Below are 14,531 nucleotides of genomic sequence, written 5' to 3'. Positions count from 1 at the left end.
TGATCATTATGCATTTAGGACACATTGGGAAAATCAACAAAATCATGCTCCAGGTTGAGAGAAGCAAGGACCTGATGCAAAATTTATTTTTCTTCTTTTTCTTACAAATAACTTTATTTTTATTTTTTTCTGATAAAAAATGGGACATGTTGATTGTAGAAATTTCGGAAATCACAGAACAGCACACAAGTAAAAATAACTCTTGTATTTGTTAGGATCCAGTATGAATGCAAGTGATTGAAACCCCAAGGAAACAAGGGCTTAAAGAGGACTTATGTTTATTTTGCTTGCAGCTGCATGAAGTCCAAAGGTCCAGGCTAGTTTGGGAGTTCTGCTCCACGGAGGCCTGAGAAGGACGAGTTCTACTTCCAGCTCCTTACTCTGCTGCCCCTGCAGTGTGGACTGTATGCTCATCAGCTAAGCTGGCAGAGCAAAGAGAAAGGGATAAAAAGGCCAAGAACTCATGCCAGTTCTCAGAATCAGCAACACGCTTCCACCCCATCCCATTGGTAAGAACATAGACATGTGACCACCTCTACCTGCTAGGAAGCCTGGAAAATGTCTTTCTTCTGAGTGGCTATATGCCCAGTTTAAACTCTGTTATTATAGAAGAATTAATTTTGAGGCAATTAGAGATCTCTAAAAACTCTTTAATCACTCTACCTAGAGATAGAAATATATGTAAATACAGTATATAGATATAGTTATGGTATACCATGTCTGTGTGTGTGATATATATGTATAAGCACATGTGAGCATATGTACATATATATTTATATATAAAATATAAATGAAGCTGAAGTTCCACCAAATATATTATTTTTGCATCCTACTTCGAAAAATTGCAGACTTTAAACAGTCTCTTTTATTGCCTATTTTAGCACTGAGTCATTTAACAATTATAGCTAGAGTAATATAATGCAATACTTTATTTTTTAAAATATGTTTTATTGATTTTTTACAGAGAGGAAGGGAGAGGGATAGAGAATTAGAAACATCGATGAGAGAGAAACTTTTATCAGCTGTTTCCTGCACACACACACACACACACACACACACACACACACACCCCTCCCCGGGGATATGCCCGCAACCAAGGCACATGCCTTGACTGTAATCGAACCTGGGACCTTTCAGTCCGCAGGCCGATGCTCTATCCACTGAACCAAACCGGTTAGGGCACTTTATAATTTCTAATAGATGTTTTTATTTTATAAATCCTGGTTTATGATGTTTTTGTTTAGCTATTTATTTTGAAATGATTGTAGATTAACAGGAGGTTGAAAGGAATATACACCAAAGTCCTATGCTCCCTTCCCTCTGCCTCTTTCAATGATAACATCTTACACAACTATAGTACAATATCAAAACCAAAGATAATGACATTGGTACAACTGTACTATCTTTGTGTCACTACTTTATACTGACACCCATCACACGCCACCACAGTCCCTAAACCCTGACAACCACTAATCTATCTTTATCTCTGTAATTATGCTGTTCCATAAATGTCACTTAATGGAATTATGCAGCGTGTATACTTTGAGAGTGGTATTTCTCACTCAGCATAATTGCCTTGATGTTCACCTAAGTTCACAGCTGCAATAACTCTAGGCATCACATCCAAGAAGACCAGAGATAGAAGAGACTAAATAGTCTTCTCTGTTTTTTCTTTGTTCTTTTTTAGCATATATTTTATTGAGAGAGGAAGGGAGAGGGAAAGAGATAGAAACATCAATAAGATATAGATCAACTGCCTCCTGCATGCCCCCTATCAGGAGTCAAGCATGTAACCCAAGCATATGGCCTGACAGTGACCTCTTGGTACATGGGCTGGTGTTCAACCACTGAACCACACCGGCCAGGCTCTGAACAGGAAACTTCTCCAAAAAGTCCCAAATGAACCACAGTCATATCCCACTAACTAGAAAATGAGTGAAAGTATGGAACCAGGATTTACCATAAAGCTAAAACCACTTACCCTCTGAGTAATACACTAAACAAAATCAGTTCTTTTACTAAGGAAGAAAGAAACAGGTATTGGGTGAGCTATAAGAACGTCTACCATATATCACATAAGAAAGATGGGCAAACCATGTATACTAGGAACTCATAAGAGAAGAAATACAAATGGTAACTAAACATGAAAAAATGTTTATCATGATTAATAATTAATGAGAAATGCAAATTAAAACTAAAAAATTTCTCTGTCAATTTGGCAATGATAAAAATAATGATAATCACTTACAATGGCAAAAAGTATATAAGATGCATAGGAATAACTCTTTTTTCTTAATATATATATTTTATTGATTTTTTACAGAGAGGAAGAGAGAGGGATAGAGAGTTAGAAACATCGATGAAAGAGAATCATCAATCAGCTGCCTCTTGCACACCCCCTGCTGGGGATGGGCCCGCAACCAAGGTACATGCCCTTGACCGGAATCAAACCCGGGACCTTTCAGTCCTCAGACTGACGCTCTATCCACTGAGCCAAACCGGTTTCGGCTAGGAATAACTCTTAAACAAGATGTGCAAGATCTACATAAAGGAAATTATAAAAGTTGCTGAGCTACCCTGGCTGGTGTGCTCTGAGATGGTTAGAGTGTCTGCCCTAGCACCAAAGAGTCTTGGGTTCAATTCCCAGTCAAGGGCACATACTTGGGTTACAGGTTTGATCCTTGGCCTCAGTTGGGGCGGGTGCCTGTAGAGGCAATCAATTGATGTGTCTCTCATATTGATTTAGTCAGGGCACATGATAGGGTTGCAGGCTTGATCCTCAGCAAAGGGTATGCTGGAGACAGCCAATCAATAATTCTCTCTCACTCCCTCTCTCTTCCACTCTGAAATATATATAAATCACTGGAGAAAGAATGAAAAAAAGAAAAGACAATTGGATTCCCACCTCTCACCCTACATAGAAAGTAATTCCAAATTATGTGTAAAGGCAAATTTTAAAATATTTAGATTATCTTTATGGTTTTGTATTAGAAAAGGATTTTTTAAAATAAAACACAAAACACATCTTATATACTAAAGAGGTGATATGCAAATTGACCCTCGCATCCTTGCACAAGATGGCCACCCTCACGTGGTCAAAGATAGCCGCCACAAGATGGCCTTCAGCAGAGTGTAGTTGTGGGCAATCAGGTCAGCAGGGGAAGGTAGTTGAGGGGGGGGGGGACTAGGCCGGCAGGAGTGGGCATTTGTGGACAATCGGGCCGGCAGGGGAGCAGTTAGGTGTTGATTAGGCTGGCAGGGGAATGGTTAAGGGGTGATAACACTGGCAGGCAGAAGTAGTTAGGGGCAATCAGGCAGGCAGGCAGGCAAGCAGTTGGGAGCCAGCAGTCCTAGATTATGAGAGGGATGTCCAGCAGTTGGACCGGAATCGAACCTGGACCCTTCAGTCCGCAGGCTGACACTCTATCCACTGAGCTAAACTGGTCAGGGCTCATTGTGATGGAGCCCTGCCATGGTTGCTGGCACATGTCCAGTAGGAAGTGTGCAGGAGGCAACTGATCAATGTTTCTCTTCCATTGATGTTTCTAACTTTATCCCTCTCCCTTCCTCTCTGTAAAAAAAAAAATCAACAAAATATATATATTTTAAAAAGATCACAATGCGACAGTCTTTTATATCCACACTAGCAGCCCTCCACAGGAATCAGAGTGCCAGTAGCTCTTTGCTGCCCTCCTGTAGCTCCCCTCCTGCCCCCATCCCCCCTGTCCCCCTCTCCCCTTCTCCCCTCATAGCTTACTGCCACCGCTCGTCCACCCTCCTGCAGACCCATGATCTGGCTGTTACGCCTATTCCTCTCTTATTATATAGGATGACTCTCCAAAACTAAAATAGTTGATAATACTAAGTGTTGGTAAGGATGTAAATCTGGAACTCTTTAAGTCCTGCCAGAGAGCGAGCATATATTAATTTAACCACTTTGGAAGACTAGCACTATTCGTAAAGGTGAACATTCACATAGTTATGACTCACCTGTTCCACTGGTACATGAGCTTACAGTCACCCATCCCCCAAAAAGATTGGAAACAACCCAAGCATCTGTTGAAGGAAAATGAATACATAAATTGTGGTATAATCACATCACACAACTGAATATTATGCAGCTGTAAAAATGAGAGAACTACAGATACATGTAACAATATGGATAAATTTCAGGAATGTCATAGTGAAAAATTGTAAAAAAAAAAATTACAACTTGTAAAAGACTCAAAACAAGAAAAACGAATGTTATTTATAGATTGTAAATAGATAATAATTTTTTAAAGCAAAAGAACATCAATTAAAATTTAGTTAAGTATTTATCCTTGGGTATGGGAGAAGGCAGGAAAATGAGTTAAAAGAAGAGCACACAGCCGAAACCGGTTTGGCTCAGTAGATAGAGTGTCAGCCTGCGGACTGAAAAGTCCCAGGTTTCATTCCCGTCAAGGGCATGTACCTTGGTTGCAGGCACATCACCAGTAAGGGGTGTGCAGGAGACAGCTGATCATGTTTCTCTCTCATCAGTGTTTCTAACTCCATCTCTTTCCCTTCCTCTATGTAAAAATCAATAAAATATATATTTTTAAAAAAGAGCACACATTGATGTGACGGAATTGGCAGTATTTTTTGGGGGGGGGGGTGTTTTTCACATATATTTTCAGGGATGGAAAAAAGTAGGCTTACAATTGTAATACAAATAAATAATATAATAATTAATAAACCGTTACATGTGCTCACAACTGTAAATCTACTTCTGCCAACCCCTGTATTTACTTAAGTTGTGGTAAAATACACATAACATAAAGCTAACCATTTAAGCTTTTTTAAAGTGTGCAGTTCAGTGGCATTTACATTGTTGTGTGATGTAAGGGCACATCCATTATCCAACATCCACCTCTAGAACTCTTCTCAGCTTGTAAAACTGAAACTTCATGCCCACTAAAAACTAATTCACCCCTCCCTCCAACCCCTGACAACCACCATTCTTTTTTCTGTGTCTAGAAATTTGAGAATTTTAGTTTGTAAGATGAGAGATGGGACATGGGTATTCATTTTATTGTTATGCTTCATAACTTCCATATATATTTCACACACACACACACACACACACACACACACATATAATAGTATGTGTCTTATTTTTTTAATGGCTCTGAAAAAATAAAGAACAATATCCAAAATTGGCCAGAACACGGTAGGTGCTAGCAAGCATGTAAATTGATGCAATTTTTAAGACATTTAAAACTCAACATGCAGTAATATTAACATATATTTTATGGCTTTTGGGGGATGTTGTGTTTTCAATTTCTGTTTCTGATTATTCATTGCTAGTATAGAGAAATATAATTGATTTTTATGTGTTAGCCTTGTATTCTTGCTAAATTCACTTATTAGTTCTAGGAGTTGTTTATTTTTGTTATTGATTCTTCGGGATTTTCTATGTAGGTGATTATGTCTTCTGGGAGCAAGAGTAGTTTTCTTTTTCTTTTTTCCACTCTGTATATTTTTAAATTTTTCCTTTCCTTATTACAATGGCTAGGACTTTAAGAATGCTGTTAAATAGGAATGGTGAGAGTAGACATTCTTGCCTTGTTCCTGATCTTAGGGAGAGAGCAGTCTTTTACATAAATTATGCTGTCAGGTGTAGAATTTTGTATAATAGATGCCTTTTATCAAGTTGAAGATGTTCCGTTCTATTTCAAGTTTTGTGAGAGATCTTTTCTTCTTAAATGGCTGTTTAATTTTGTCAAATATTTTTGCATCAATTGAGATGATCATGTGGCTTAACTTTTTAGATTGTTCATATCGTTTACTAAATGGATTGCTTTTCAAATATTGAAACAGCTTTGCATTCTAGATTTAAATTTTCCTTGGCAATTATGTATTAGTCTTTTCATGTATTGCTGGACTTCATTTGCTAATAATTTGTTGCAGGTTTTGCATCTGCTGTTCATGAGGGATACTCTGGTTTTCTTGATCTATCATCTGATTTCAGTATTGATGTATCTTTTTGGAAGGCAATTTGTCCATTGTAACAAGTCTTAAAAATGCTATGTTCCCAAGGATTCCACTTCTAAGAATTTATCATAAGGAAATAGTCAGATGGCCCTAGATTTAAATATCAATGCATTTCCTTACCAGCTGCTTCGATTCAGTGGCTCTGTTTTCTAACCTGTAAAACAAGAATAAGAGGACATACCTCACAGAGTTGCATTAGATGGGGCAATTCACACACACTTCCCAACATCTGCAAGCTTTTAGTAAATGATGGTTCTTGGCATTCTATTATACTATACTGTCCAGCCTCTGTAGTCTGTCCAAATGGAAGGGTATCATTTTTGCTCCCATATTGGCTCCCACTTTGAATCTCCTTATTTTGGTGGGTATGGATCTCCTCATTTCTGATCCCTGTCTTATATTAGGTGTGCTAGGCGTTAGGAATGCAAAGGCAAAAAAGATACGATCCCTGCCCTGGAAGCTGAATCTATTAGAGAGGCACAGGCGCAAACTCGGCTTTATAAAGGGGGGTCTGCCCATGGGCAGGGGGCCCCGGACGCGCATTCTGAGCATCTGTATCGGAAATTGGGGCAGCCACCGGAGCTGGGGATCAGGAAAGAAGGCCGCAGGCTGTTCCTACAGCAACAGGACAGGCCAAGCTCTGGTGATTCTCGAATCACCTCTGTAGCGTCCGAGGGTCCGGCAAAGGCCAGCGCGCTCCTCTGGTCCAGAGGCTTGCAGAGCCTCTGCGGTGACTAAACTGGAGCTCCGCGCCTCTGATTGGCCCAGACCGCTAGGGGCGTGGCCTGACGTGAACGCCACTGGCGTTTTCCTCGCGGAGCGGAAGCCGACCTGGTGCGTCCCGGAAGTGCAAACTCGGAGGTCGTGCAGGTGGGGATTCCGCCGTCTCGGCGGCGGCTTCTTTCAAGATGCCAGGCGCCGCGGACAAGGCCTCGGAGCTGTCCGAGAGGATTGAGAGTTTCGTGGAGGCCCTGAAGCGGGGCGGCGGGCGGCGCAGCTCTGAGGACATGGCTCGGGAGACGCTGGGGCTGCTGCGCCGGATCATCATGGACCACCGCTGGAGCAACGCAGGTGAGGCAGGCCTAGCGCCACGGCGTCCCTCCCCACTCCCCGTTCCCCATTCCTGGCAGAGAGTCGCCCAGGCCTCCCGGAGCACTCGCTCCGCTCACCCCTTTCTGTCTTGGACTTCAGGAGAGCTGATGGAGCTCATCCGCAGAGAAGGCCGGAGGATGACGGCCGCGCAGCCCTCCGAGACCACCGTGGGCAACATGGTGCGGAGAGTGCTCAGGATCATCCGGGAGGAGTACGGCAGGTCAGGCCCCCGCCCTGGGCTCCGGTTCGGATCCAGTGACGCTGTTGGCACGAGCCCCTCGGAGCCTTTCTTGGAACCGAACAGGTCTAGTTGCACACCACAGCGCCTTCTCACCGCCTCCTGTGGTCTTGTTGCCTCTGTAGACTCCACGGACGCAGCGACGAGAGCGACCAGCAGGAGTCCCTACACAAACTGTTGACATCCGGAGGCCTAAGCGAGGACTTCACCATTCCTTACTCCCAACTCCAGTCCAACATCATTGAGGCAATTAATGAGCTCCTTGTGGAACTGGGTAAGCGTCCTGATCCTTAGGTGGGCGGGACAGGTTGCAGAAAAATGAGGGGACAACAGAAGACCCTCGGGGTTGTTCGTTGGCAGAGATAGGCAATAGCTAGTACTCTGGTTTCCAGGGGTTTCCCCTCCATCCTGATGAGGGAGGGTTGGAACAGGTGGTAGGACATTCCACATTTCCTTACAGACCAAACCTTTGTAGATTGCAAAGCCACTGTGACAGAGACTCCACTAGGACAGGGCTTTCCTTTCTTTCTTTAAAAAAAAAAAAAAAAAAAAAAAAAAGTTTTGTTGTTAATCCTCACCTAAGGATATTTTCCCCATTGATTTTAGACAAAGTGGAAGGGAGAGGGAGAGACAGAGTGAAAAACATCGAGATGAGAGAGAGACATCGATTGGTTGGTTGCCTCCTGCATGGGGCACAAGCCTGCAACTGAGGTGCATGCCCTTCACTGGAATCGAACCCACAACCCTTCAGTCCTCACACCACTGCTCTAACCACTGAGAGAAACCAGCCAGGATGCTTTATTTTCATTTAAAGAAGATGAACTCTCTAAAACTAGTAGATCCTTCTTCATTAAACTTCCTTTTGATTTTAATACCCACTCATACCACCTCCATTCCCCTTGTCTTTGTGAACCAGGAGACAGACCTTTATTGCAATCAGAGTTCTTCAGGGGAGGAAGAAGCTGGGTCTGTCTGTGCACTGAGCTGCTACTTCCAAATTCCTTCCTTATTTTTCTTCTGTGGCTTCCCTCTTAGGTGGAGGTGTGGCCACCTTTGGGATGATTTTTTTTTTTTTTTTTTAAGGGGAAGTACTGTTTACCCCATTCTCAGCACTATAGGGTTTCCCAGAATGGATCATTTCTTGCCTGAAGTCATTGTCTTCAAAATCATTTGTAAGGGAGCTGGTGTCGTGCCAGGGCAGGGCGCTAAGTTGTTGATAGAGGGGGGACTGCTGAAAGGAGGGCAGGCTGAGAACTTGGGAGACGGAAGATCTCAGAGGAGCAGGGTTTTTAAGAAAATGTGACATTTCATATTATTAAGTTTGTAAACCCCGTGTTACCAGCATCAGCTAGGAGGGCAGTCTGTGTGATGAGCACTCGTCCGTCCCCTTTGGTGCTCTGTCATGCCTGTCTATGTTGTGGCATGACGGTTTCCTATTTTCTTGTAAAACTGGCTGTTCTTGCAGAAGGGACAACGGAGAACATCGCAGCCCAGGCTCTGGAGCACATCCACTCTAATGAGGTGATCATGACCATTGGCTACTCCCGAACAGTGGAGGCCTTCCTCCAAGAGGCTGCGCGGAAGAGGAAGTTCCATGTCATTGTGGCCGAGTGTGCTCCTTTCTGTCAGGTAGGGGGACGTCTGGAGGGGCTAAGAAAAATGAAAACTGAGGAGAGAATACCAGAGTGATAGATAGGATCCATGCTAACTTTGAATTGATAAGCAAGACATTGAGAAGATCATAAAAGATTAAGGAAATTTTCAAGTTCATTCTGTGAACATTCTTAAACATTCGTTTAAGAAAGTTGGGTGAACTGCTGGGTCCATCAAAAGATAAACATAGGTTTTTTTAAGAATTAAAATAGGGTAAATTAACTTGAGGATGACTAAGTCTTGATCTAATGTCACTCAATCCCTAGGTAAATAATAGGTTTCAAGAAAGGAAATCTATAAGGAGGCAGAATGTTGTAAAATAATGAGCCAGGAGCTCTCATCAGCAATGCCTGATTATGCAAGCAAGTAGTATTTCCAGTTTTGGCACTGCTGTGGAGCATTAAACATTTATTAGCTTTCTCTGGGCTTCCTTGCAGCTTACCAAAGAATACCTACTACAGGCACAAAAATGAATTAGTTATATGTTGGAAATTGTGTGTTGGATATGCTCAGTATTACAAAACTCCCCAGATCCAGTTTCATTTGAGAGGTCTTTCACTCTCTCTCACTCTGTTTCAGCATCAATCAGCCTCTCTCTCCTTCTGCAGGGTCACGAAATGGCAGTCAATTTGTCTAAAGCAGGTATTGAGACAACTGTCATGACTGATGCCGCCATTTTTGCTGTGATGTCAAGAGTCAATAAGGTGGGTATGTTTGGAGTTATGTTATGTTGAATTTATAAAGATTATACCTCTAAAATACTGATTTTTAATATCCATGGGAAGAGATTTTTAGCACCTTTTAAATAAAAAATATTTTAAAATATTTTTTTAATTGATTTTATTTATTTCAGAGAGGAAGGGAGAGGGAGAGAGAGATAAAAACGTCAGTGATGAGAGAGAATCGTTGACTGGCTGCCTCCTGCACACTCCACATTTGGGACTGAGCCCGCAACTTGGGCACGAGTCCTGACTGGGAATCGAACCGTGATTTTCTGGATCATAAGTCAACACTCCACCACTGAGCCATGGCATTGAAAGTACATACTTCAACTCTATTAACTGAATTATTTTCCCTTTGTCTATATCATTGGTCCTCATTTGGAATAACCTCTTTTTGGTTAAAACATTGAAAGAATGAAGTGAGCCGAAACCGGTTTAGCTCAGTGGATAGAGCGTCGACCTGCAAACTGAAAGATCCCAGGTTCGATTCCGGTCAGGGGCAGCTGATCAATGATTCTCTCTCATCGATCTTTCTAACTCTCTATCCCTCTCCCATTCTGTAAAAAATCAATAAAATATATTTTTTTTTAAAAAGAGAATGAAGTGGGACTACTCTACTCTGAGCAGGTCAGCTACTATGGATCCAGTAGAGGGCTCCCCCCTTATGCTCAGAGAACTTGGCAGTGGTAGATGGAAAATGAGAAAAGCTCCTCACTTCTCAGGAAGTATGGCATATTGGTTTTTAGAGACAAGACTAAAAGATACTGCAGTTTCCCGTTCTGTACTTTGTTCACTTTTCCTTGATAATCCACTTTTAAGCTTAAAACTGTGGTCCAAAGCCTAGAATCCTTTTCTTTCTATTCTATGTGACCCCTCAGGAGGCCAAGACTCAGGCCTGAGCAGTTAGGCTGTTGTGCCCAATGGCCCTGTTAAGGCTTTATCCCTGGGAGGGCTCACATTTTTTATTTTACTTTATTTAATAATTCTTTATTGTTGAAAGTATTACATATGTTTCCCCCCCCACCCCACTGACCTCCTCCAGCCTACCTCCCCCTCCCCAAACCAGGCCCTCACCTCTCCATTGTCTGTGTCCATGGGCCATGTATATATGCATACAAGGTCCTTGGTTGATTACCTCCCACCCACCCACCCTCCCCTTCTGTCTCATTTTTCTTCCTTTTCCTGTCTCAAAGGTGATCATTGGCACGAAGACCATCCTGGCAAATGGTGCCCTGAGAGCGGTAACAGGAACTCATACTCTAGCATTGGCAGCAAAACACCATTCCACCCCACTCATCGTCTGTGCCCCTATGTTCAAGCTTTCCCCACAGGTATGTCTGTCTGCCTTTAACAGAGATAAGGAAGTCAAAGGGTAGGCTTGATCTCTGGGCCTTCAACCTACTCTAGGACTTTTCTTATCTGCATTCGCTCAATGGATTAGATCCAGTGGAGGCTGGAAAAAGCCACACGAGTCTTGATCCAGGAAAAACAGTCGATATTTATAACCTGTCAGCTTTGAGAAGTCAAAATTGGAAGGTCAGGACGATACTTGGTTGGGGAAGGCCCACTGTTTACATTGCCACCACTCCTCATCACCCTGCCCACTTCTCAGAATGCCAAGCAAGTTAAAAGTAGGAACATACAATTTGTTTTATTTGTCATAGTTCCAGGGACTGTCCTCTGAAGCCTGAATATGAGTTACTAACTGAAGAGTCATTTCATTAGTGATAAAACTATTTGCTTTGAAAATGTCAATCTATTTATAGGTCTCTATTTTTAATTGAGGTATAATTCATATAACATGTGATTAACCATTTTAAAATGTTCAGTAGCATTTACTACATTCACAGCATTGTGCATCTACCACTCTGTAGTTTTAAAACAACTTCTACATCCTAGGAAAACACTTTGTACCCATTACTAAGTAATCATTCCCTTTTCTCCCCTGGCCTCATCTCCTAGTAATCACTAATCTGTTTTCTGTCTCTGTGGGGTTGCCTGTTTTGTTTGTATGGTGTTTGTTTGTTTTAAAATGTGTTTTTATTGATTTGAGAGAGAGAGGAACAGAGAGAGATCAGAACATTGATGAGAGAGAAACATCCATTGGCCGCTTCCTGTATAACCCCTACTGGGGATCAAGTCCCAAACCCATTGAACCTGTGACCTTTTGGTTGCATAGGTTGACTCTCAACTACCGAGCCAGGCCTATTTTGGATATTTTATATGAAAGGAATACAATAGGGGCCCTTTTGCTTAGCATAATGTTTTCTAAGTTCATCTGAGTTATAGCACAGTACTTGGTTTCTTTTTATGACTGAATAATATTCCAGTGTATGGATTTACCACAATTTATCTGTTCATCTCTTGATTGGCATTTGGTTATTTCTACCTTTTGGCTTTTGTGAATAAGTTGCTATTAGCATATGTGTACAGGTTTCTGTGTGAACATATGTTTTTTTTATTCCTCTTAGGTACATACCTGGAAATAGAATTGCTGTGTCTTTTAAAAAAAAAAAAAATTATTTTTTCTTTTCCAGTTTCCCAATGAAGAAGATTCATTTCATAAGTTTGTGGCTCCTGAAGAAGTTCTGCCCTTCACAGAAGGTAAAAAAGTGTGTGTGTGTGTGTGTGTGTGTGTGTGTGTGTGTTTATTTGGAATTTTGGTTTTGGTTTCGGTGGTCAGTGGTCAGTGGAATTTAATGCTACCAGGTTGTGCTTTTTATCATACTTATTGTAGGCACTGTTCTCTTCAGCACCTTAGAGTGCCTGGAGACCTGATCTAGTTTAGGTTCCTTTTGTTTTGAAGCTAATCTCTTTTAGGTGAGTTACTGGGGCTATGGTGGGTTGATCACCCAGCATTGACTGGGGTTGGCTTTGCATGTTGTTTTGAGACACAGGCAGCAACCCTTGGGAAATGTACTTGTTTTCAGTTGCTGTCCAAAGTCATTTTGGTGATGTGGCTGCCAAAGGAAGCTGGCTCTGAAATGTTCTGACTTCTACAACCTGCCTATAACTCGGATACCCTTTGTGTTGGTCCTTTATCTGACTTCTGAGGCAGCAGCTGTGTTCAGTGAGCCTCATCAAGTTAACATGGCCTTACACACCCTCTGGGAGCAAAGCATAGTATGTAGGGTGCTAATTCTTAGAAGTTGAATAACTTCATCCATTTATTTAAATATTCATTCTTTCAGAAATATTTACATCTATTGAGCACCAACTATATAGGGACATGACAATGAACAATACAGATAGGCCCTGCTCCCACAGGGCTTACGTTCTCTTACAGCAGATGGACAATGAAATCTCATGTCATGGGATGTTTTCGAGAAAAAAACTAATGATAAGAGATAGAAAGTGGCTAGGAGACTACCTTAGATTGAAGAAGTGTCTTAATGAGATGACATTTCAGCTGAGTTCTAAATGTGTAGAGCCCCACCTGAAGGTCAAGGGGAGAGTTTTCTAGGCATTGGTGCAAAGGGACTGAGTTAGGTACATGTTTAGCCATTTGGGGGAAAAGTGGCCATATGGCTGGAGAGGAATGAACAAGAGGTAGACTGGTATGATTTGTAATTAGTGTAGAGTGGTGGGATCTGGAAGATTGCAATCCTAAGTTTGAATTCTATTCTAAGGGCCAAAGAAAAGCATTGGATAATTTTAAACAGGGATTATGATCTGAAGTCATCTGTTCTGGTTTGCATTTGTCGCAGCTTCCCTTCCTTGAGGTAGCAAGTATGCCTGCATTATTGAGCCTAGAATCTATATGCTACTAAACCACTAGAGCAGGATCCTCAATTTTATCTTTCTAACCTGTGATTGCCTTTCAGGGGACATTCTGGAGAAAGTCAGCGTCCATTGCCCTGTGTTTGACTATGTTCCCCCAGAGCTCATTACCCTCTTTATCTCCAACATTGGTGGGAACGCACCTTCCTACATCTACCGCCTGATGAGTGAACTGTACCATCCTGATGATCATGTCCTATGACACCACCCGTCCTAAGCAGAAACTGCTTAGGCGAACACAATGGAGACTTCAGTGCCACTACTGAAATGTGTTTTCCTTGTAATGGGGGAGTGAGCTGGAGTCAACCTAAAACACCTGGATACCATTGCGTACCTTTTTAGTCACCCCCTAACAGGGATGCATATCCAGGGGTGAGTGAGTGTGTGTGTGTGTGAGTGTGTGTGTGTGTGTGTGTGTGTGTGTGTGTGTGTGTGTTTGCTGGTCTTAACAGAGCAGCAGGGGTTAACCTATTGTTTCTGGAGCTTCTTAGTGACCTGGGGTGTGTGTTTCAGGAACTTAAACTTTCTGGTTCAGTGGTGTGTTAAACATAACACTGAACAGCTTGCTGCTGGGATACAGGTTTTTGCTCAGAATGGCTACCACACCTTTTCGTAGGCTGTGCCAATAAAAGCTGCTTGAAGGTTCCTGGCTCGGTTTATTTATTGTTCTGCTCTGATTGAACTGCCTGAAACAGCAGCAGCAGCAGACAGAGCCTTTTCGTGTTTCCATAGAGGGCTGTAATTAGGAACAGCCTAAAACAGAGAAGTACAAATGAAGTACTTACAGTTTCCTTTATAATTTACTGGAAATGGTCCCAAACAACTTGTTAGTAATCTAAGAGTGTGGTTCCAAAACCTCTCTGATCATTAGAACCATCTGGGAGCTTAAAAAAACAAACATTCTTGGGCTCCGTCCCAGACCCACTACATCTGATCTCCAGGGTGGCACCTGGGAATCTGTTTAAAGCTCCCTGGAAAAGGACACCCTCGTGTACTGTTAATAGGATTGTAAACTGATACAGTCTTTTCTA

The 14,531-nt window shown here is 42.1% G+C and overlaps 1 protein-coding gene and 1 long non-coding RNA gene across 2 annotated transcripts; one reads left to right on the top strand and one right to left on the bottom strand.

Annotated features, from left to right (window-relative positions):
- Window positions 1-258: 258 nt before the first annotated feature.
- On the bottom strand, window positions 259-6,821 carry LOC123651975. Its single transcript, XR_006741004.1, has 3 exons — window positions 6,136-6,821; window positions 3,991-4,056; window positions 259-422 (listed from the first exon to the last, which is right to left on the bottom strand). It is a non-coding gene; the product is annotated as an uncharacterized LOC123651975 (long non-coding RNA).
- A 6-nt stretch (window positions 6,822-6,827) lies between these two features.
- Window positions 6,828-14,145, top strand: EIF2B2 (eukaryotic translation initiation factor 2B subunit beta). Its single transcript, XM_036431137.2, has 8 exons — window positions 6,828-7,086; window positions 7,207-7,327; window positions 7,471-7,619; window positions 8,811-8,974; window positions 9,607-9,702; window positions 10,914-11,051; window positions 12,258-12,324; window positions 13,545-14,145. Exons 1-8 carry the CDS (start codon window positions 6,924-6,926, stop codon window positions 13,700-13,702), a joined length of 1,056 nt encoding a protein of 351 aa, XP_036287030.1. The 5' UTR covers window positions 6,828-6,923; the 3' UTR covers window positions 13,703-14,145.
- Window positions 14,146-14,531: the final 386 nt, after the last annotated feature.

The sequence above is a fragment of the Pipistrellus kuhlii genome, unplaced genomic scaffold (assembly GCF_014108245.1).
Source record: "Pipistrellus kuhlii isolate mPipKuh1 unplaced genomic scaffold, mPipKuh1.p scaffold_m20_p_1, whole genome shotgun sequence".
NCBI lineage: Eukaryota > Metazoa > Chordata > Mammalia > Chiroptera > Vespertilionidae > Pipistrellus > Pipistrellus kuhlii.
This window is presented reverse-complemented; position numbering and strand designations above follow the sequence as displayed.